The sequence below is a fragment of the Heterodontus francisci genome, chromosome 20, assembly GCF_036365525.1.
Source record: "Heterodontus francisci isolate sHetFra1 chromosome 20, sHetFra1.hap1, whole genome shotgun sequence".
NCBI classification, from domain to species: Eukaryota; Metazoa; Chordata; class Chondrichthyes; order Heterodontiformes; family Heterodontidae; genus Heterodontus; species Heterodontus francisci.
Genome location: NC_090390.1, coordinates 54,083,157 through 54,104,312, shown reverse-complemented (window position 1 = coordinate 54,104,312; position 21,156 = coordinate 54,083,157). Strand labels below are relative to the sequence as shown.

At 43.6% G+C, this 21,156-nt stretch overlaps 1 protein-coding gene across 3 annotated transcripts in view; it reads left to right on the top strand.

Annotated features, from left to right (window-relative positions):
- lhpp (phospholysine phosphohistidine inorganic pyrophosphate phosphatase) overlaps positions 1–21,156 on the top strand; it is a 150,276-nt gene that overhangs the window by 63,752 nt on the left and 65,368 nt on the right. For 2 of the 3 annotated variants that reach the window (XM_068052802.1, XM_068052801.1), the window contains exon 6: positions 20,384–20,475. The exons of the other annotated variant lie outside the window; for it this stretch is intronic. In XM_068052802.1, coding sequence (XP_067908903.1) covers positions 20,384–20,475 — 92 coding nt within the window. The remainder of the gene's footprint in view (positions 1–20,383; positions 20,476–21,156) is intronic. 3 annotated transcript variants of the gene reach the window in all.

Genomic DNA, 21,156 nt, shown 5'->3' with positions numbered 1-21,156 from the left:
CAAGAATCCTCAACATTTAAGAAGTGTTTGAATGAGCACTTGAAATGCCATAGCATACAAGGCTACGGGCAAAGTGCTGGAAAATGGGATTAGAATAGATAGATGCTTGATGGCTGACATGGATACGATGGGCCGAAGGGCCTGTTTCTGTGCTGTATAACTCGATGACTCTAAGACTACTTAGAGAAGCTATAAGTAATCTATTTGGGGGTGGGGTGGGGATGGGAAAGGAAAAGTCGCAATGATTTTTGTGTAGGAAGTGCTCAAATAACTCAAATATTTGGAAGGCACATTAAGAATAACTTTCAGATCTTCCTTTACAAGCACTGCTACAACTCTCACATTTTATTGACAGGAGATTTAACATTGGATGAAAACCATCAGTTTATGTGCAGCACAAATGGAAAAGAATAGCTAATAGCGAATTGTTGTTGAACAAAAGAACAACTGGGAGAATTCCTATCATTCGGAGAAAGCTCCAAGCCCAGTGCAGGACAGGGCCCCGACGCTGAGCCCTGTTGTCAGTGGACTGAGTTATGAGGCATGATTAGCAAAATGCAGAGGAGGTAAATGAGGACAGACCTTCTATATCATACGAGGTGGAAGAAGATGTTGTTAATCCAGGGCACTATTTAAAATTAAACCATGACTGTAGGGCAAGGCACATGGGTACAAACTGGTTTTTTTAAAAAAACAAGTTCAGGATTGATGTGAGGAAGCACTCTTCATGGAAAGAGTGATTTATTCAGAAGACAACTCCAGATATTGGAGGCAAAAATTCTGGGTTTATTTAAGAGGCAGTTAAATGCTGTGGGGAAGGGATGAGCTAGATGGGTTGAATGGCTCTCATCTGTACTTTTGTGATGAACTTAAAATCAATAATACAGTGAAATAGGAAGAGCAAAGTTTATGCAAGCCCGAGTTTGCTTTTTTTAAAAAAAAACTGAAGTTCTTCGTAATTACTTTTTCCCTACAGGTTGTCTTTACTAATTGAAGCTTAATTTCGTATTGATAAATAGTGAGCATTTTTCATCTTGGTTGGAATGGTCACTTAAGTATCTGAAACCACAATAATTTATTAATTTCTGGTGTTGCTGCGAAATTTTGATACTCTGTTTTATGTAACGAAGAACAAGAAGTTTCTGCTGAATGCTCGATCTTGGTCAGAACTTTTCTGGTTTAGCATAATTCTTAGGAAACCATTTATTTATTATTGGTTTAGGTTGTGGGTGGTGCGGGGGTAGGGTGGTCAGTGTAATTTTGGGGCAATTAAGCTTGTTTTTCCCTACAGTGTTTAGTGATTTTTTTTTTTGTTCGCATGCTCTCTCTCTGTTCTCAGCATGTGTTTGCAGCCTGATTTTGTTCATGGCATTCAAAAACTTTGCTGAAATTTGCCGCATTTTAATTGCATGATTACATTTCAAATGTAAGCAGTCTGAAAATTACTGTTGGTGAATAATGTACTATTGACAAAGGGACACTAGGGAATGACTTCAGCTGAGATGGTTAAATTATGCTGGGGATGCACTTAATCTATAGGATGATGAAAATGCACAAGGTCATCTTGAACCACATCTGGTTTTGAGAAACTACTGATTACCATCAGAGGTGCTTTTGCCTGGGGTCTGAGAGGTTACAATCCTACAATGTTACTCTTTGTTATAGGAAAAACTTTGTGTCCACTCTGCATCTTATTAACCTGGAAATGCTAGATCTTGTCACGGAGTGGAAAGTGAGAGAGTGCTCCATTTGTATCACCATTCTTTATTTATGCAAATATACAATAATTGCTTGAAGTTATTGTAATTTAAACTGGCTGCACTATAAACAAAGTTGAAAAAAAAGCTTGTTTATTAGTATTCCTTCACTGTCGCTGGGTCAAAATCCTGGAACTCCCTTCCTAACCGCAGTTGTGAGTGTACCTATCCCACATGGACTGCAGCGGTTCAAGAGGCAGCTCACCACCACCACCTCATGGGCAGTTAGGGATGGGCAATAAATGTTGGCCTGGCCAGCGACGCCCACATCCCCAGGAAACAAATGAAAAAAGACCATCTTTTGAAATGCTTCAATTAAAAACTTATTTTAATATACGTAAAGATTTCAGAGCTTCATTGGTGAGAACGCTATGGTAATTATATTGTCATAAATTACTGTACTATTTTAGTGACCATTTTAATATATTCTCCAGTAAGTTCTTGGTGGTGTACCAATATACTATGTCAAAGTGCTCTATCCATACCAAAAAGTAATGGAAAGTGGGCTGAGGACCATATTATTCAAGCCTTGAATATGGGGTTTGTACAGTATGGAAAGTTTTTAATTTGCCCACTGGAAGGAAGGAAGACCATCATTCATTCCAACTTGCGGTACTCCACCTCAACAGGACCACTAGATTTAGATTTACTAGAATGATACCAAAACTGAGCGGCTATACCCATCAGGAAAGATTAAACAGGCTTGGGGCTCTTTTCTTCCAGAAAAGAGAAGACTGAGAGTTAACCTGATAGAGGCCTTTAATATTATGAAAGGGTTTGATAAAGTAGACATGGAGATGATATTTCCACTTCCAAGCGAAACCAAAACTAGGGGCGATAAATAGAAAGTATTCACTAATAAATCCAATAGGAAATTCAGGAGAAACTTGTTACCCAGAGAATAGTTAAAATGTGGAACTTGCTACCACACTGGTTGAGGCAAATAACATAGATGCATTTAACAGAAACTATATAAACATATGAGGGGGGAATGGATTAGAAGGATATATTGGTGGGGTTAGATGAAGAAGGGTGGGAGGGGGCTTCTGTGGAGCATAAACAGCAGTATGAGCTGAATGGCCTGTTTCTGTGATGTCAATATTTAGTAATACTTTATACTAGATTATGGTGATTGAATAAATTGAACTTTGTTGCGAAATGAGATTCCGGGATTGTTGCCTTTATTTTGGGCTCACATTCTACAATTCTAACTTAATAATCGAGACTATTAAATTATTGGTAGCATAAATTACATGGGATTATGGAATATTTAGGGGTGCTAGTCAGTATTTAGGAGGTCACATGTGATTTTTTTTTTACATTTTCCCATGTGAACTCAGACATTGGTTGAGATCTAGTAGCAGGATGCCTGCCAACCCACTCTTCCTTCGAGGAAAAGGCATGGGGAGAGGGAAAGAATTTTTATGAGAACCTTAAGGGGAAGAATTTGCTTGATTTTAATTCATTAGATTATATGGCTGTATTTTTTTCCTGTATCATCACACTCCTATTTATCAAACCTAGAGGGCTAAATTTTCCCTATGGAGGTGGGAAATGGAAGTTGGGACTGTTTTCAGGTTCTGAACTCTCCCCTGGTAGGAAACTGATTAAAGTCAAGATTTTCACATGGATGAGCCCTTAATTAGCATGGAGACGGGTTCCCTGTCCAATTAAGGGTGGCAGGTGGGTTCTCTACATTGGAGGGCCAATCAGAGGCCTTCTCGTTTCAGAGAAGCACATGGCTGCAGAACAAGGTAAGTAATTGGGAGGGTGCTTCAACAAGAGGGGTCCCTCTCAGCCACTTTTTATATAGGGTGGCCTTTGGCTTTACCCCCACCCAGGCAGGTAGGGAAGGTCTATAGGCTTGCCAGGAGCACTGGCACCCTAGGCTGCTGCTGGATGCCTGGCTCCAGGCAGTAGATCTGTGCCCTGTCGTGTCAGGAAACTGGAGGCCGACTGAAAAATCCAAGTTGTTCTCCATTACCTACCTCTTAACAAGGCTTTTAATAACTCTAACAGCCTACCCACCTCGTGGGGGTGGGCTGCCTTCCCAGGCCTCCGACCTGTGTCAGGATGCTGGCCTACCGGCTGGCCTCGTAATTTTCGGGCCCCATGTGCCTCTATTCCCGACGTTGGCAGGTCCCGAAAACTCACCCCTTGCTGTTTACCAGCAAGGTAAATGAATGTCTGTCTTTTTTGGCAAGAAAGTGGATAACAGAAGATTGGTTAAAGGCTTAAACAGTATCAGGCATCGTTCCTTCTATTAATGAATTATTTCACAGGCTAAAAAAAAATGCTGTAACGTTTGCAGTCATGAGTTCTGTTTGATATAGAATGTTTGAGTATACTGGTGAGGCCGGGCCTTCACTTTTCTGATGGATAATTCACAATTCTCTATACATCAGAACAACAAATCACGTGTAGGAATTATCACTTAATACCTAACAGTGTTTGAGATATGACTTGAAGTGGTTGAAAATCCCTCAGGAGACATCCACACATAAAATAAGCCAAATATTTCATCAGTGACAAGGAGTTCTAGGTGCTCTCTCATGAGTGCAAAAGACTGTCGTAATTTGCTCCTGGCTGCAACGGGCATGAGTTGTAGATTTTTCAGACTTCTTAACAAACTGCTGTAACTCACTGTCACTAGTAATCTATATAAGAAAAATGTAATTTTAAATTGGAACATTTATTCCTTTTGGAGGATGTACCAGTTGTAGCCAAAATACCAGTTGTCTTTTTTTATCTCTCTCATTTTATTCAAAAGGAATTTATTCAAGATTTCTTAAAGGAAAAATCATTTTTAGCAGCTAACGAGTGTAAATTCCAAAAGGCATTCAATACTCGATGATTGATCAATTTATTTTATTGGACATTGTTTGTTTGCTGTGCAATTTTATGTGACTAAATTCAGCTAGAACAGCTAACTTAATACTGACAGCCAGCATACCAGCCACAGAACATTAATTCTTAACTCTCGAGTGCCCAGTTCTGCCTCCCTATTAATCAAGAAGCTGCTGTTTACTTTTCCCATTTACTACATTTGTTATAGGCTGGTCACACTGTCTGTCACAGATATTCATCCTCTTAGATATTCCTACCTACCTTGTCAGCCTAAAAAAGTATTTTATACCTTACTTTTGATGACCAGAGCTTTTTATTTCCCCTGACATAAGACCTTGCGACCTCTATCTTCTCACCAATGATTTTTTAAATCCTAAATGATTTGGGAATAATTGCAGTGCCTTTAGTGATTATTACCCTTCACTGATAGTAAATCACTGAACTCCCCTGAGGCCAGAACCCATTTTTGTATGCATCTGCCACTTTCTGTTTCTGCAAGCACCACTGCTCACATGCAGCTGTATTTTAAGCAGCATCTGCATGTATCTTTCCTCCCTTTCTTGGGCTGATGCATGGGATGAAATATCTGATTTTATCAATTAAAATGCTACTACCGCTGTTCATACGTTAACGGTGTTATTGGTAAAGTAGGGAAACCGGTCTGAATGTAGTTAACTGGCTACCTTATTTACACTTCAGTCTGTTCAAATAGAAACTACTTCAAGACAAAGGAGTAGAACTTTTGTGAGGGTTCTTCTGATTGACCAGTGTAACGTCAACAGATAATTGGAATCCTGCAGATACAGCATAAATGGCTATTTCTGCCATTTCACTGGAGTTTCTACCCAAGTTACCCAATATTCCAGCAATAGTACTGAGGACCTGTGCTCCAGAACTTGCCGCACCCCTAGCCAAGCTATTCCAGTATAGCTACAATGTGGAAAATTGCCCAGGTATGTCCTGTACACAAAAAGCAGGCCAATTACCGCTCCATCAGTCTACTCTCAATCATCAGCAAAGTGATGGAAGGGGTCATCAACAGTGCCTTCAAGCAGCACTTGCTTAGCAATAACCTGCTCAGTGATGCCCAGTTTGGGTTCCACCAGGGGCCACTCAGCTCCTGACCTCATTACAGCCTTGGTTCAAACATGGACAAAAAAGCTGAACTCCAGAGGTGAGGTGAGAGTGACTGCCCTTGACATCAAGGCAGCATTTGACCGAGTATGGCATCAAGGAGCCCTAGCAAAACTGGAGTCAATGGGAATCGGGTAAACTCTCTGCTGGTTCGAGTCATACCTAGCGCAAAGGAAGATGGTTGTGGTTGTTGGAGGTCAATCATCTGAGCTCCAGGACATCACTGCAAGAGTTCCTCAGGGTAATGTCCTAGGCCAAACCATCTTCAGCTGCTTCATCAATGACCTTCCTTCAATCATAAGGTCAGAAGTGGGGATGTTCGCTGATGATTGTGCAATGTTCAGCACCATTCGTGACTCCTCAAATACTGAAGCAGTCTGTGTAGAAATGCAGCAAGACCTGGACAATATCCAGGCTTGGACTGATAAGTGGCGAGTAACATTCACGCCACACAAGTGCCAGGCAATGACCATCTCCAACAAGAGAGAATCTAACCATCTTCCCGTGACATTCAATGGCATTACCATCACTGAATCCCCCACTATCAACATCCTAGGGGCTACCATTGACCAGAAACTGAACTGGAGTAGCCATATAAATACCGTGGCTACAAGAGCAGGTCAGAGGCTAGGAATCCTGCAGCGAGTAACTCACCTCCTGACTCCCCAAAGCCTGTCCACCATCCACAAGGCACAAGTCAGGAGTATGATGGAATACTCTCCACTTGCCTGGATGGGTGCAGCACCAACAACACTCAGAAGTTCGACACCATCCAGGACAAAGCAGCTTGATTGGCATATCATGCACAAACATTCACTCCCTCCACCACCGACGCACAGTGGCAGCAGTGTGTACCATCTGCAAGATGCACTGCAGCAACACACCAAGGCTCCTTAGACAGCACTATCCAAACCTGCGACCTCTACCACCTCGAAGGACAAGAGCAGCAGATGCATGGGAACATCACCACCTGCAAGTTCCCATCCAAGTCACACACCATCCTGACTTGGAACTATATCACCGTTCCTTCACTGTCGCTGGGTCAAAATCCTGGAACTCCCTTCCTAACAGCACTGTGGGTGTACCTACCTCACATGGACTGCAGCGGTTCAAGAAGGCAGCTCACCACCACCTTCTCAAGGGCAATTAGGGATGGACAATAAATGCTGGCCTGGCCAGTGATGCTCACATCCCAAGATTGAATTAAAAAAAAAGTTATGGTGGGAGATTAGGAGAATCCCAGTGAAATTCCACCCTGTTGCATTGACTTAATACTTTTTTTGCCAATTTTCTCTGCTTGCCATTGCTATTTGCAGCATTAGTTCCACAGGCATTGTCTTCTGGACTTTGCCTACATGACTTTTATTAATGTGTGAGTATTGATGGAGAGTGCTGGTAAACATTCAACTGCAGAAGGCATCGTAGTTGCATTAGATCCCATCCTCACCTGATGTTTGCATTCATGGACTTCCGATGGGGATTGCTGGATAGGAATTGGGATGAGAAGCTCCATCCAATGTTTCCCTCCTTGACCCAGAAGCACTGAAACCAATTATGTCACCCCAACCCCCACAAGAACATGAAAATGCCTCACTCAGTGATTAACCCATGACTGAATCTGGAACCTTACTAGTCTGACTAAGATGATTTGTGTGCTGCTTGGGGACTTTAAAGGAAGAATTTTATTTAGTCAGCATCCGTAGCTTTATGGTTTTGTTTTTTCTTCATTTTGCTCTCCCTTTTAAAGGTGGCATCTCCTGATTAGGTACGATATCAACATACTAGAGGATGCTGGTGCCTTTCTGGTAACTCATCCAAGTGGCCATTCTTCACATTTGAGTGTTGACTTGTTTTTAACTGTAAATCCATTTGAACGATCCCGGTCCTTCCTTGGTGTCCACTTAAAAGAGCCAGATGTGATTAAGGCTGGAAACCCTGGCCATTGATGGATTATTTTTAGTGCCTGTTTGTTCATTTCCTCACTTTATCCAGAAATGCTAAGGCCCAATACCCCTTACCCGCCACCCCCACCCTCGGAAAAACTGCCACCCACAACTAGATTGGCTAACTGGGGGCAAGCCACACATTGGCCTTAGCCCTGACCATTGGGTTGGTTGGCTGGCTGTGTGCAGTTCCAAAAAGCTGTGATCTGCAAGACTAATATGATGAGTACATACAAAATAGCAGAGGGAATTAAGTAATAAATTGCTGGTATTTCTACAAGTTGATTTGGAAATCTAAACTAGTGTAAGATCTTTTTTCACGAACTGTCCCCTTTTTAACATTTCACTGAAAATTGCTAAATTTACACTATCTTGCTGCATGTAACTGTCCTAAAAATAAAATACATTAATCAATTCTGCAATTTTCTTGGTTTGGACAAAGGACATGCAAATTTATGGAAAATTACATAGTAACAGTCTTCATGACTCCTTGTGTCTAAAACTCCTAAAATAAGTCCTCACTTGCATAACAAAAGATCTAACTGCACCATTATGATCTCATAAATTAAGGCAGAGTACTGGTTGAGCAGACCAACTGCAATACAGAATATTAAAAAATGTACTATTTAAATTGCTCCCCCAGTGCTTGTGATTTAGTTAGACTTAGGTTGGAATTTTACAGCCCCTCAACGAGCGGGCTGGTGGTGGGGAGGGGGAGGGGGAGGGGGAGGGCATAAAATTGAGTGGGAGACCGGAGGGGGCCCTTCCCTAACCCCTTCCGCCCCTGCTGCAATTTTACGCGGGGCGGCAGCGAGGAACAGCCCGCCTGCCCCATGCCAATTAAGGTCCTTAAATGGTCAATTAGCTGCCACTTAAGGGCCTCATCCCGCTGCTGCTGGTATTTTACCCTCGACGGCAAAGGCCCCAAGAACCCCGCCTGGTTAAACCAGGCGGCCTTCTTGTGGGCTGGTGTGGATGGAGGGGGGAATCTCCTGATCGGGCACCCTGTGTCCCACGGAGGGCCGCCCCGAAGCCAGGGTTTCCAGCCTTAATCACATCTGTCTCTTTTAAGCGGACACCAAGGAAAGACCGGGTTCGTTCAAATGGGATGGGTTTATAGTTAAAAACAAATCAACACTTAGATGTGAAGAATGGTCACTTGGATGAGTTACCTGAAAGTCACCACCATCCTCTCGCAATTCATCTAAGTATGTTGATACTGTACCTAATCAGGAGATGCAACCTTTAAAGGGAGAGCCAGGCCGTGATTTTTCACTCTCCAGGTCCTGAATGGTCTAGGGCGGGACTTCCAGCTCCTTGAGGCAGTATGTCCCGCCTAAAGGAGCTGCCGGCCAATCAGTGGACCGCAGCTTAGTCCCAGCAGCGCCACCAGGAATGGTGGCCACTGCTGGGATTACACCCAGCCACCGGAGGCAACAGGAAGGATGGCCCCAGATCTCGGGTTGGTTTTAGGGCCTCGCCGGGGACGTTCGGCTGGGCCCCGGTGAGACAAAGTGGGGTGGGGAGGGAGGGAGTGTTGTGCGTTGGGGATGGGGCCATCCACCCAACATAAAATTCTGGCCTTAATCTTAAATATCTAACTGCATGAGCAGCAGTATTTGGAAGGCGGTTGTGGGAATTGCATAATGCATTTGCATGGCAAGATTTTTTAAAATTTGCTTATTGTGATTTTAAATGGCTGATGATTGATTAATGGAAGACTGACTGACACTGACAAAAGGCATCTTCCTCCACAGATGCTGCCAGACTTGCTGAGTATTTCCAGCATTTTCTGTTTCTATTTGATTTCAACTATCTGCAGTACTTTATCTTTTGTACTTTTATTGTTGTGAAAGTTGAAATAAGGAAACTGGCACACTTAACAGTTAGCAATCCAAGTATAAACATTTGTGTTATTTTCAGAAAGATTATACACTGTTTTTTGCATTGTTATAGTTATGTATATGTTTCAAAAATATGGTATTCACAGGATGGTGCATTGGAGACATATTGGTACAGTAATGCTCCAGTTCTGAACTAGGAACATAGGAGCAGGAGTAAGCCATTCAGCCCGTCTAGCCTGCTCCGCCATTCAACTAGATCATGGCTGATCATCTGCCTCAATGCCACTTTCCCGTGCTGTCCCCATATCCCTTGATCTCATTAGTATCGAGCTATCTATTGATTTCTGTCTTGAACGTGCTCAATGATTGAGCTTTCACAGCCCTCTGGGGTAGAGAATTCCAAAAATTCACCACCCTCTGAGTGAAGAAACTCCTCCTCATTTCAGTCTTAAATGGCCTACCCCTTATTCTGAGATTATGCTCCCTGGTTGTGGACTCACCAGCCAGGGGAAACATCATATCTACATCCACCCTGTCACTCCCTGTAAGAATTTTCTAAATTTCAATGAGATCACGCCCCATTCTTTGAAACTCTAGAGAACTGACTAGGTCGGGAACAGCACAGCTGGGAAGAGGTGTACAGAAGTTATCTTAGTTTTCCTAGGTTTTAGGTTTGAGTCTTTTTTTCTCTTCAGCTGAGCACCTAAAGATGGTGCACTGTCACTGAGATCATCTTCCTGCAGGATGTATAACATCTTGTTTATTGCACCCTAGTTTTAAGCCCTATACAATGATTTAATTTTGTAAAATTGTAGATTGCTCAGAACTTGCAAAACTGATGGGCAGTATGGGGAAAATCATAACCCCAACAACAGATGGGTTGGGGGTTTAGTAAAATAATTGATTTTTGATTTGCGACTGCAACCCAGCTCCAATGCGCCTACTTCCGGGTTTAACATTGGATCCTTTGGATGTGTGCGAATAACCTACTCATAGGGGTTGGAGTTTAATTAATGTAGGCGAGCAGTAGTTATCGCAGCAATCAACATCCATATGAGACGTTACTTAGGTTTTTTTAAGTTGAGTTTCACTGAACTTTAAATTTAATGCCTCCAGCGATTGGTTTTCCAGGGCTTGTGAATTTCGCCAGTGAAACGGAGGTGAGATTGAGCTGCAGTTAATGCAGTTATTTAAATTTGTGAATATTTCATCTGCTTAAAAGCTCAGTTATTAAAGCTGGTGTCTCAGTTCCCTCTGGCAAACATCTGGCAAAGAGATCTTGTGTTGATGCAGCTTTTTCAAAATTGTGGAGCCTTTCAAACTGACTAGATCAGGATGGGAGGTGTGTTGGATGAATTTGCAGAACATCAGAGGAGGAAGACCATCCATGGTCTCGCTGTAGTGCAATCAGCAAATGCACAGGAGAGGGGCTGATGTTGCAGTAGGCACTACCTCGTAACCAGGTGTTCAGACAGGAGTCAGTTACCTTGACCTCTTGAAAGAGCAGTGTTTCCACAAGCAGAGGCTATTACAACAGGTGGTCACAGCCATTTAAAACCTCCTAGAAGAAGACCTACTAACTAATGGACCTGGTGGCCTTGCATTACCAGTGGCTGCGAAAGTCACACCGCACTCAATTTTTTGCCTCTAGTTCTATTCAGGACGCAACTGGCGACATTTCTAGGGTGTTGCAGATTGCAACACATAAATGCATAAGGCAGGTGATAGATTATTTACCAGAGCTGGGAGTTACGTAAACTTCCTCTGTGATGACTATAGCCAGAATGAGCAGGCACTGGGATTCACCTCTCGAGCTGGTTTCCCACAGGTACACAGCCATCCACTGTGCACACATGGCAATCTGCGAACTACCACAACAAGCAGGAGTTTTGGTCAACTACAAGGAATATTCTTCCATCAATGCACAGCCAATGTGCAACCACAAGAGGAGGTTCGTGCAAGTATGCGGCAGATTCCCTGGGAGCTGTCATGATGCTTTCATGCTGCTGCAGACTGAAGGGCTGGCTCATGGCTCGTTATACCTGTGAGGTGCCTCGCCAATGGGACGCAGGAGTGCTACGGTGAAAACCACATGACCGCCAGATGTGTCATAGAGCAAGCCGTCAGAATGTTGAAGACCTGTTTCAGGTGATTAGATAGATCTGGAGGTCCCCATCAGAACACACCAGCATCCATTGCTACCAGGGATGCTGCAATAGCTCGAAGGTTCTGCTAGTGGTGACTCCCACAGGAAAATATCACAAATGAAATCCTGCAGCCCATTCCCACCTGCAGCAGCGCCCACCACTCTTACGGCCCTCCCTTTGCACTAAACAGTCCTCAACCATGCAACCACCCATTGCACATCCCCCACTGGGTCCTGTCATATATTGACAGTCACCATGAAACATGTGAAAGGGCAAGTTGACATTTGGGTTGCGACAATGGGCAAGATGTGGAAGTGGTGCAAAGCAATCAATTTATGTGTCGTTATGAGGAAAGAAAACTTTTTGTCACGCACCCCTACGTATTCTTGGTGAATTACTATAGCTTTTTCTTACGCTTCCTACAGCTTCTACTTGGTGCAACCTGTGTGGCTTCAGCAGAGGTAGAGGCAGGCTGTTCAGGCCTCTGCTCTGACTGATATGTTTTTGACCAATGCCCTCTGGGTTTCGGAGCCCCTGGGGGCACTGCTAAAGACTGCCCCACCTGCACCTATGTAGGGCTGACTCTGCCATCAGGAGATGAGGCAGCATGTTGGGTACTGGCTGATGGAGGAGGACCATGGGTGAGAAGTGGTTAGATCCCAGGAAGTTCCAAACTGCAATCCCTGGACTGTACAGTTACTCGGTCAACAACAACTTGCATTTATGTCATGCCTACAAGATAAAAAAAATGTCCAGGATGCTTCAGATATGTAAGGAAGAAATGGATGCTGAGCCAAAAGAAGAGATATTAAGAACAGTGGCCAAAACCTTCTTCAGAGGGTGATTTTAATGAGTCTTGCAGGAAAATAGGCAGAGGGGATAATTGAGGGAATTTCAGTCAGTTGATGGCATGGCCAGTAATAGTGAAGCAAAGATGAGGAGGTGGGAAAGATAGCTTGAGGTCAGAGCCAGCAGAAGGGAGATCAGGGGTGTGAAAGAAGGGGCAAGAAGAGAGTAGCTTATAGTGCTGGAGGAGGTTATATAGAAGTAGCTTAAACACAAAGGTGAGAATCTTAAATTTGAGACATTATTAGGGCCCGTATTTAACTCCGTTTAAGTGAATGAGTTTTGAATGGGTTAAAATCGGCGTTAGGAGCCTGAGAGCCAATGTAGACCAGTGAGGACAAGGATGATGAGCAACTGGGAATTGGTGTGGCATGGGATATGGACAGCAAAGTTTTGGATGGGCTGAGGTTCATGCAGGGAGGGGTTGGCCAGGAGAGCATTGAAATAGTGGTGATTTAGGCCGTCCATGTCTCCGCTATAAAGACGTCTGCAAACGCGACATGAAATCGTGTGACATTGATCACAAGTCGTGGGAGTCAGTTGCCAGCATTCGCCAGAGCTGGCGGGCAGCCATAAAGACAGGGCTAAATTGTGGCGAGTCGAAGAGACTTAGTAGTTGGCAGGAAAAAAGACAGAGGCGCAAGGGGAGAGCCAACTGTGCAACAGCCCCAACAAACAAATTTCTCTGCAGCACCTGTGGAAGAGCCTGTCACTCCAGAATTGGCCTTTATAGCCACTCCAGGCGCTGCTTCACAAACCACTGACCACCTCCAGGCGCGTATCCATTGTCTCTCGAGATAAGGAGGCCCAAAAGAAAAAAAAAAAGAGGCAAGGCTGAGAATTTCTACAGCAGTTGGATCGTAGAGGTGAGACTAGATGATCTTTATGTTGGTGAGGTTCAGAAGCTCAGCTCAGGGCCGAATAGGATGTCAAGGCTGCTAGCAGTTAGGTTCATCCTAGGAGACTGGACAAGGGGATGGATTTGGTGGTGAGTACTTAAACTTTGTCATGGGTCAAAACTGATAACTTCTTCCTTCTCTGTGTTTAGTTGAAGGAAATTGTGTATTATCCAAGACTAGATGTCAGAGAAGTGAAGTGACTGTGGAGGGGTTGAGAAATGGGCTGAAGAGTTTATTCGGGTAGCATCAGAGTACATGTAAAAACTGATTCTTTGTCTTCAGATGATGCCATTGGGCAACATATAGATGAGGAAGTGGAGAGAAGCTGAGGCTGGCTGGGTCTTTGGGGGACTGCTAAATAATGGTGTGGGATGGATGGGGAAATGGAAATAGTAGCCAATGATTGATTTTGCTCTAGCTATAATCGGATAGGTAACAATGGAACCAAGCAAGGCAGCAAAACTGAACTGGACAACGGAGGAGAGACATTGGGCTAGAGACAGGCTGAGAGGCGGGAGGAGCCTGACATCTTCCCATTGCCATGGAATATTCTCAACAGTGGGAATGGCAGCAGCACGGCCACCAGCTGACCGGAGGCGGATGGCCTGTTAATTGGCCAATTAACGGCCACTTCCCGCCCCCACCAGCATTTTACCGGTGGCAGGACAGGTCGCTGCTGTGTGGGGAGATCTCTTTTTTTTTTTACCCCAGCATTGCAAACCAGGCAGATCCAATTTGTCTGCACCATGTTTGTGCACCAAATCGTAACATAAACTTATCTTTAGTCCTATCCCTATCCAAAGATGTTTTGCTGAAGAGGCATAACAGAGTATGACTTATATTCAGTTTAATTTTGATTTCTCACCAGTTGACCTGGAATGTTATAAGCTACTGTGGGAAAATGCATGGTAATGGAAACTATTTTATATCAATTCAGTTGAGCAAATGCCATGGAGTATTCGTTCATTCAGAAATTCCTTTACATTGTTGAGCCTTCTTGATTTCTCTTGTATCGCACACAGGGGTGCACACATTATAACGGCCCATATTGCAGGTGTAGATTTGCTCTGTGTATGTAGTTGTAAAGTCAGTGTTCTATTCAGATGTATTGTATGAGCCTGATAGTTAAGCTTTTCCACATTTCTAATTCCAACCAGATGGTTGGACTGCTTTCACTCGAACTTAGCTGAGTTTTGTATGTAAAAGCAAAATACTGCAGATGCTGGAAATCTGAAATAAAAACAGCAAGTGCTGGAAATACTCAGCCGGTCTGGCAGCATCTGTGGAGAGAGAAACAGAGTTCATGTTTCAAGTCTCTGTGACCTTTCATCAGAATAGAGTGCTTCGCAGGGTACCTTAGAGAGACACAGGGATATCAGCTAGACATTTAGGATTTTTTTTGTATTTTCAAATCATCTGGACTTCTCTTTTTCACCCCCACCAATTACTTGTCAGTGAGTAAAAGAAATAGCATTTTGTCCAACTGTAACCTGCGGCTCCGCAACCGCATGTGGCTCTTTATCATCTCATTTGCGGCTCCCAATCTTTTCCAGTTGGATTACATTAATGTGAAAAAAAGCCTTAAAAAAAATTTAGTCGAGAAAAGTAAGAGCCGTGTTTCTATTTTGGGGATAAAAGGCTAATCATTAAGCTGCACTTTATAGTTTCAAATGATCAATTTAACAAAAAAAAAATCATCGTGCTCTAAATAAACCTGTTTGAGTGGTATAGCTACACCATGGTTATAGATAATGCCTTTGGTTCAAGGAAAAGGTTTTAAGATTGTGACCATTATTGTTTCTAATATAGCTGAGATAACAAATTATTCTGAATGTGCCATTAGAAGATTTTTTTATAACCACGAAAATCAACAGCCAAAAAAAATTATCTTAATTCTATGCCTCTTAAGTTAAACTTTGCTTTAAAGATAACTTTACTGGCAAGATTATAATTTTAAAAAGTCACAAAATATAGTTCAGAGTTGGATCTTAATTTTGATTTTTTTTCTATTGATACATAAATTCAATACACATACTTTATTATATATGCCAATTATGCATTCTACCTGAGACACTTGGCAATTTGCCAAGTGTTTGGTTTAGAAATGCTGAATTTTCATCTTGCAGCTCCCAGTAGTTCTAATTTTAGGCAATTTTTTTTTTTAAAAAGGCTCTTTGCTTAGATCAACCATTTTTACCCAGTGGTGGAGTGGAATAAAGTCAGCAAACCTGAATGTTCTCATCACCCTAGTTGGAGGAAGGTTATACATTTCCAAGTAGTTATCATTCACCTCTCCTAACCCTGATTATTGTGTTATTTAAATAACAGGTGTCAGTAACAGTATAAGGCTGTCGGTATTGAAATAAAGCTTCTCTGACTCAGAACTGATGCAGATGATATTCTTTCTTCACCTTGTTCCTTCCTCAGAATACCACCACAATAAATCTCAAATTTGTGCTTTTCACTAGTGAAAAGACACTGTCCCATATCCATATTGGAGCAAATTTTAGAGAAAGCGCATTTCTAATTCCTAAGAACATCACAATGCCAAACCGAGAGATCCGGCTGTTTCTCAGTTTTAACCATCAGCTGGAAGTGCTACTGGACACAGTTATACTTCTAAAAATCTTAACTATCTAGCTGATTGCCTCATGTCCCTCTAAGGTACCCTGGGAAGCACTTTATTATATGCGCCACCACAGGTGCACACTCGACCTTTCTCTCTCCAGCAGCACCAACTCACCCTATCTCTAAGGTGTCCTGCTCCACAGTTTCATTTTTCTTATCCAATGCTTTAATAAAAACCTTTTTCTCTTCCTTTTCAAGTGTTAAAGAACGCAGGCTCCACCATGGGTACCAACACCCCTCCAGATCAATCTTCCCCTTCACTTCCCTCTGACCCCATCCGTTCTCCTAATCTGACCCCCTGGCCGTGTATTCACAATACCTCTGACATTCCCCTCTCTGACACTGAACAATCTGACTAAGCTTTATCCCCTCAAGCCCCCACCTCAATGAATTTCGCGCTTAGCATGACGTCGAGCTCTTCTTCCATTGCCTTCACCTGCGGGCTCACTTCTTTAGCCAGGAGCCCTCCCCCGAAACAGCAGACCCATTCACCCACCTCCAGTATTCTCCCTCCACTTAGACCCCTCCCTCTGACCTCTTACCCGCTCTTGATCTTTACATTGAGAACTGTTGGCATATCATCGGCCGTCTTAATATCTATGCTCACCTCACTCACTCTAACCTGTCTCCCTCTGAGCTTGCTGCACTCCATTCTCTCAGGTCTAACCCCAACATAATGATCAAACCTGTTGACAAGGGTGGTGCTGTTGTTGTCTGGTGTACCGACCTCCATCTTGCAGAGGCTGAGCACCAACTCTCAGACACTTTTTCCTACCTGCCTCCTGACAATGACCCCACCACCGAAAATCAAGTCACTGTCTCCAAAGCTATTACTGACCTCATCTCCTCTGGAGATCTTCCCTCTATATCTTCCCTCCTCATAATACTGCAACCCTGAACAACTGGCTTCTATCTTCTTACCAAAATCCACAAACAGGACTGCCCTGGTATACCCATTGTTTCAGTCTATTCCTGCCCCACTGAACTGATTTCTTCCAATCTTGACTTTTTTTTTCTCCCCTTGTCCACTCTCTTCCCACTTACATCCATCACTGTTTTGGTGCCCTATGTCACTTCAACAATTTCCAGTTTCCTGGCCCTAACCACCTCCTGTTCACTATGGACGTCTAATCTCTCTACACCTCCATCCCCCACTAGGATGCTCTGAGGGCTCTCCACTTCTTCCTTGAACAGAGGCCCAACCAGTCCCCATCCACTACCATCCTCCTCCGCCTGGGTGAACTTGTTCTTACATTGAACAACTTCTCCTTCAACTCCACTCACTTCCTTCAAGTAAAAGGTGTTTCTATGGGTACCTGCATGGATCCTAGTTATGCCTGTCTTTTTGTGGGATATGTCAAACATTCCTTGTTCCAGTACTACTCGGGTCCCGCCCACAACTCTTTTTCTGGTACATTGATGACTGCATTGGTGCTGTTTCCTGCTCTTGCCTGGAACTGGAAAACTTCTTAAACTTGGCTTCCAATTTCCACCCTTCTCTTAACTTCACATAGTCCATCTACAACACTTCCCTTCCTCTACTTCTGTGCCTCCATTTCTGGGGATAGGCTGTCTACAAATATTCGTTATAAGCCCACCAACTCCCACAGCTAGCTCAACTACACTTTCTCACACTCTGCTTCCTGTCAGGACTCTATTCCATTCCCCCAGTTTCTTTATCTCTCTCACATCTGTTCTGATGATGCAACCTTCCACAAAAGTGCTTCTGATATGTCTTTTTTCCTCAACCGAGGATTCCCCCACAGTGGTTGACAGTGCCATCGACCGTGTCTGACCCATTTCCCACACTTCTCACCCCTTCCCCTCCCTCCCAGAGCCACGATAGGGTTCCCCTTGTCCTCACGTTCCACCCCACCAGTCTCCACATCCAAAGGATCATCCTCCGCCACTTCTGCCATCTCCAGCGTGATGCCACCACCAAACACATCATCCCCTCCCCTCTCCTGTCCGCATTCGGAAGGGGCCGTTCCCTCCGTGACACCCTGGTCCATTGCTCCATCACCCTCGACAACTTGTCCCCTTACCAAAGCACCTTCCCACACAATTGCAGGAGGTGTAATGCCTGTTTTTTTTTAACCTCCTCTCTCCTCACCATCAAAGGCCCCATGCACTCCTTCCAGGTGAAGCAGCTATTTACTTGTACTTGTTTCAATTTAGTATTCTGTATTCGCTGCTCAGAGTGCGGCCTCCTTTACACTGGGGAGACCAAATGCAGATTGGGTGACCGCTTTGCTCCGCTTGGTCCGCAAGCATGTCCATGAGCTTCCGGTTCCTTGCCATTTTGATTCACCACCCTGCTCTCACGCCCACATTTCTGTCCTCGGCCTGCTGCAGTGTTCCAGTGAAGCTCAACGCAAGCTCAAGGAATAGCACCTCATCTTCTGATTGGGCACTTTACCGCCTTCTGAACTCAACATCGAGTTCAATGACTTCAGACCATGAACCCCATTTTGATCTTTTTTAAACCGTGTATCGGTCTTCAACTTGTTTTTCATGTTTTTGCTTTCGGGCAGAGCTGTTCATTATTCTACCATTAACACTCTCTCTGGACAAATGCTTTATCTTTTAATACAACTGTTAGCACTCCTTTTGCCTTTTGTTCCATGACATCTTTGTCATTTGGTCTCTTCCACCCTTCGTCCTATCACAGACCTTCCCTTTTGTTGTTGTTCCCCTTTCACCTGCTCAAAACCCATTAGCATTTCTAACCTTTTGCCAATTCTGTTGAAAGGTCATCGACCCAAAATATAATCTCTGTTTCTGTCTCCACAGATGCTGCTGCATCTGTTGAGTATTTCCAGCGCTTTGTTTTTATTTCAAGATTCCCAGCATCCGCAATATTTTGCTTTTACTTTATTATAGTTCCTAGTGAAGAGAAAACTCAGCTGAGAGTGAAAGCAGTCCAACCTTCTGGTCAGAATTAAAAATGAAGAGTCCAATTATCGGGCTCACGCTATGCTGTCCGAATAGAACATCCACTGTGAAACTACTTTTGATGCAAAGTGGTCTCAGATATACATCAATACAGAAGGTAGACGTATAACTCTTGTCGACTTGCAGTCTGACACCTGAACACACGAGAGCCAAAAGGTGTTGGACTCCTTCAACAGGCCATCGCGTTCCTTGGATTTCTCATCTTGTATGTCACTCCAGTCTGACGCATATTTACAGAAATCCTGAACTTTCCTCAAACTGTTAAATCTACAGGTGCAAGAGAAGGTTTATTTTACATTTCTTTTTAAAATTCAGATCAGTTTACTTTTAAATAATCTTGAAATTCATATTTTTGACTTGATTGCTCTACATGAGCAGACTTGAGGCGGGATTTCCTCTGCTGGCTGCAGCACCCTGCCGTCAGGCTCAAATGGGAGGTCAGAAGCCCACATTGTTTGGGGAAACAGTCACTCACTTGTGGTTTTCCCCGAATTGGCCCATTAGTGGCCGGAGGGCAATTAAGGACAGCAAATGGGCTCTTGAAGCTGGAGGGCCAATAGGAGGCCTTCCAGTGCTGAAGTAGCAGCAGGATGCTCTTATGGATAAGTGAGGGAGAGGGTGCCCCAAAATGCAGGTGCCCTCTCTCCAACCTTTTAAAATCTAAATTGAAAAAAGGCCTTTGTAGCAGTGCCACCATTGTGTGGAGGGTGGGGGGAAACCCCCCCACCACAGGGCAGCCTGCAGCTGATGCTGAAACCAGGCATACAGCGAGGGCTTCTAAGACTGATTGGAGCACTGGCCCCCTGGCCTGCCACCAGGAGGCCATCTCCAGGTGGCTGCACTGTCCCTCTGCTGCCTGTGGGGACCTGGAGGCCAACTGGAAAATTCCAGTCAGCTTCCAACAATAGGCCTCAATAGGCTTTTATTCACCTTAATTGGCTACCCACCACTTGTGGGCAGATCGCCCTGACTCTGCCACCCCCCGCCATCCCGTCTCTGGGAAAATGACCCGGGGGTAGGATTGAGCTGGGAACCGACACGCCAGGCGACAGTGGGAAATTCTACACCCGCCCGCCTCCGTGCCTGTCCCCATCAGAGGCTAAAAATTCAGCCCTTGGTTTTAAAAGAATAAAATAGTCATTTAACTTTGGAAAAGCTTATGATAACAGCTTGCTGATTTGATGGTTGTGCATTTAAAACCTTCCTTTTGCAACCTGCCATTTCTTCATATCTTGTATATTCCAATATCCTCTTGTTCAATGATAGTGTTCAATGTCAGCTAATTCATCTTGGTTGACAGTTCACATCAAATATTTTGAGAAATGCAAACGCATCAAAATAATCTAATCTGACATCAATTACTTCATTCCTTTTTTCTGACAGGTCATCATGATTGGGGATGATATTGTGAATGATGTAGGTGGAGCCCAGCAATGTGGGATGAAGGCTGTCCAAGTGAGGACGGGCAAGTACAGGTTAGTAAATTTACAGATCTATTCTTCATTAACAAACCTACTAAGAATGACTGCACCGCCTGTGGGTTTAAATGCCAGCAGAGAATCATTGCAGTGCATCCCATTTTAACCACACCTATGGACAGAGAGCTTCGTAGAAAGTAGGAAAGAAAACTGGTGTATTCTATTAAGCCCAGATGATAGCTTGCCATAATGGAGAGTCAGTTAGTATAATAGTAATGGGACCAGGAAAAAAAACACTAGGCAAAATGAAATGGCCCTTTATTAGTATCTATTCCCATGTAATCATTTATTAGTTTTTAAACGGTTGGTAGTTGTTGTACTCCAGCCCTATCAATGTGGAATGGAACATCAGGGAATGATCATACTTTTTGCACTTGTCAGCTATTCCAGTGACTGTTATAGACCATTCTAAAATTTCATACAGATAACACATGGTTTACAAATGTCATGAAGATAAGGAAAGATAAGGGAGGTCATTTGACATTAGCTCTTCTATAAAACCTGCAATTTAACCCCCCATAACCATCACAACATCTAACTGTCTCTTGAATAACTATAAATTTTGCTTCTATTTCACAATCCAGAATGCCGCCATGAATATTATTTATTCTTTGTGCAAGTACTTCCTGATATTAGCCTTTCCTTTGCCAGTTTACACTTTTATCCTTTGTCTTGCAG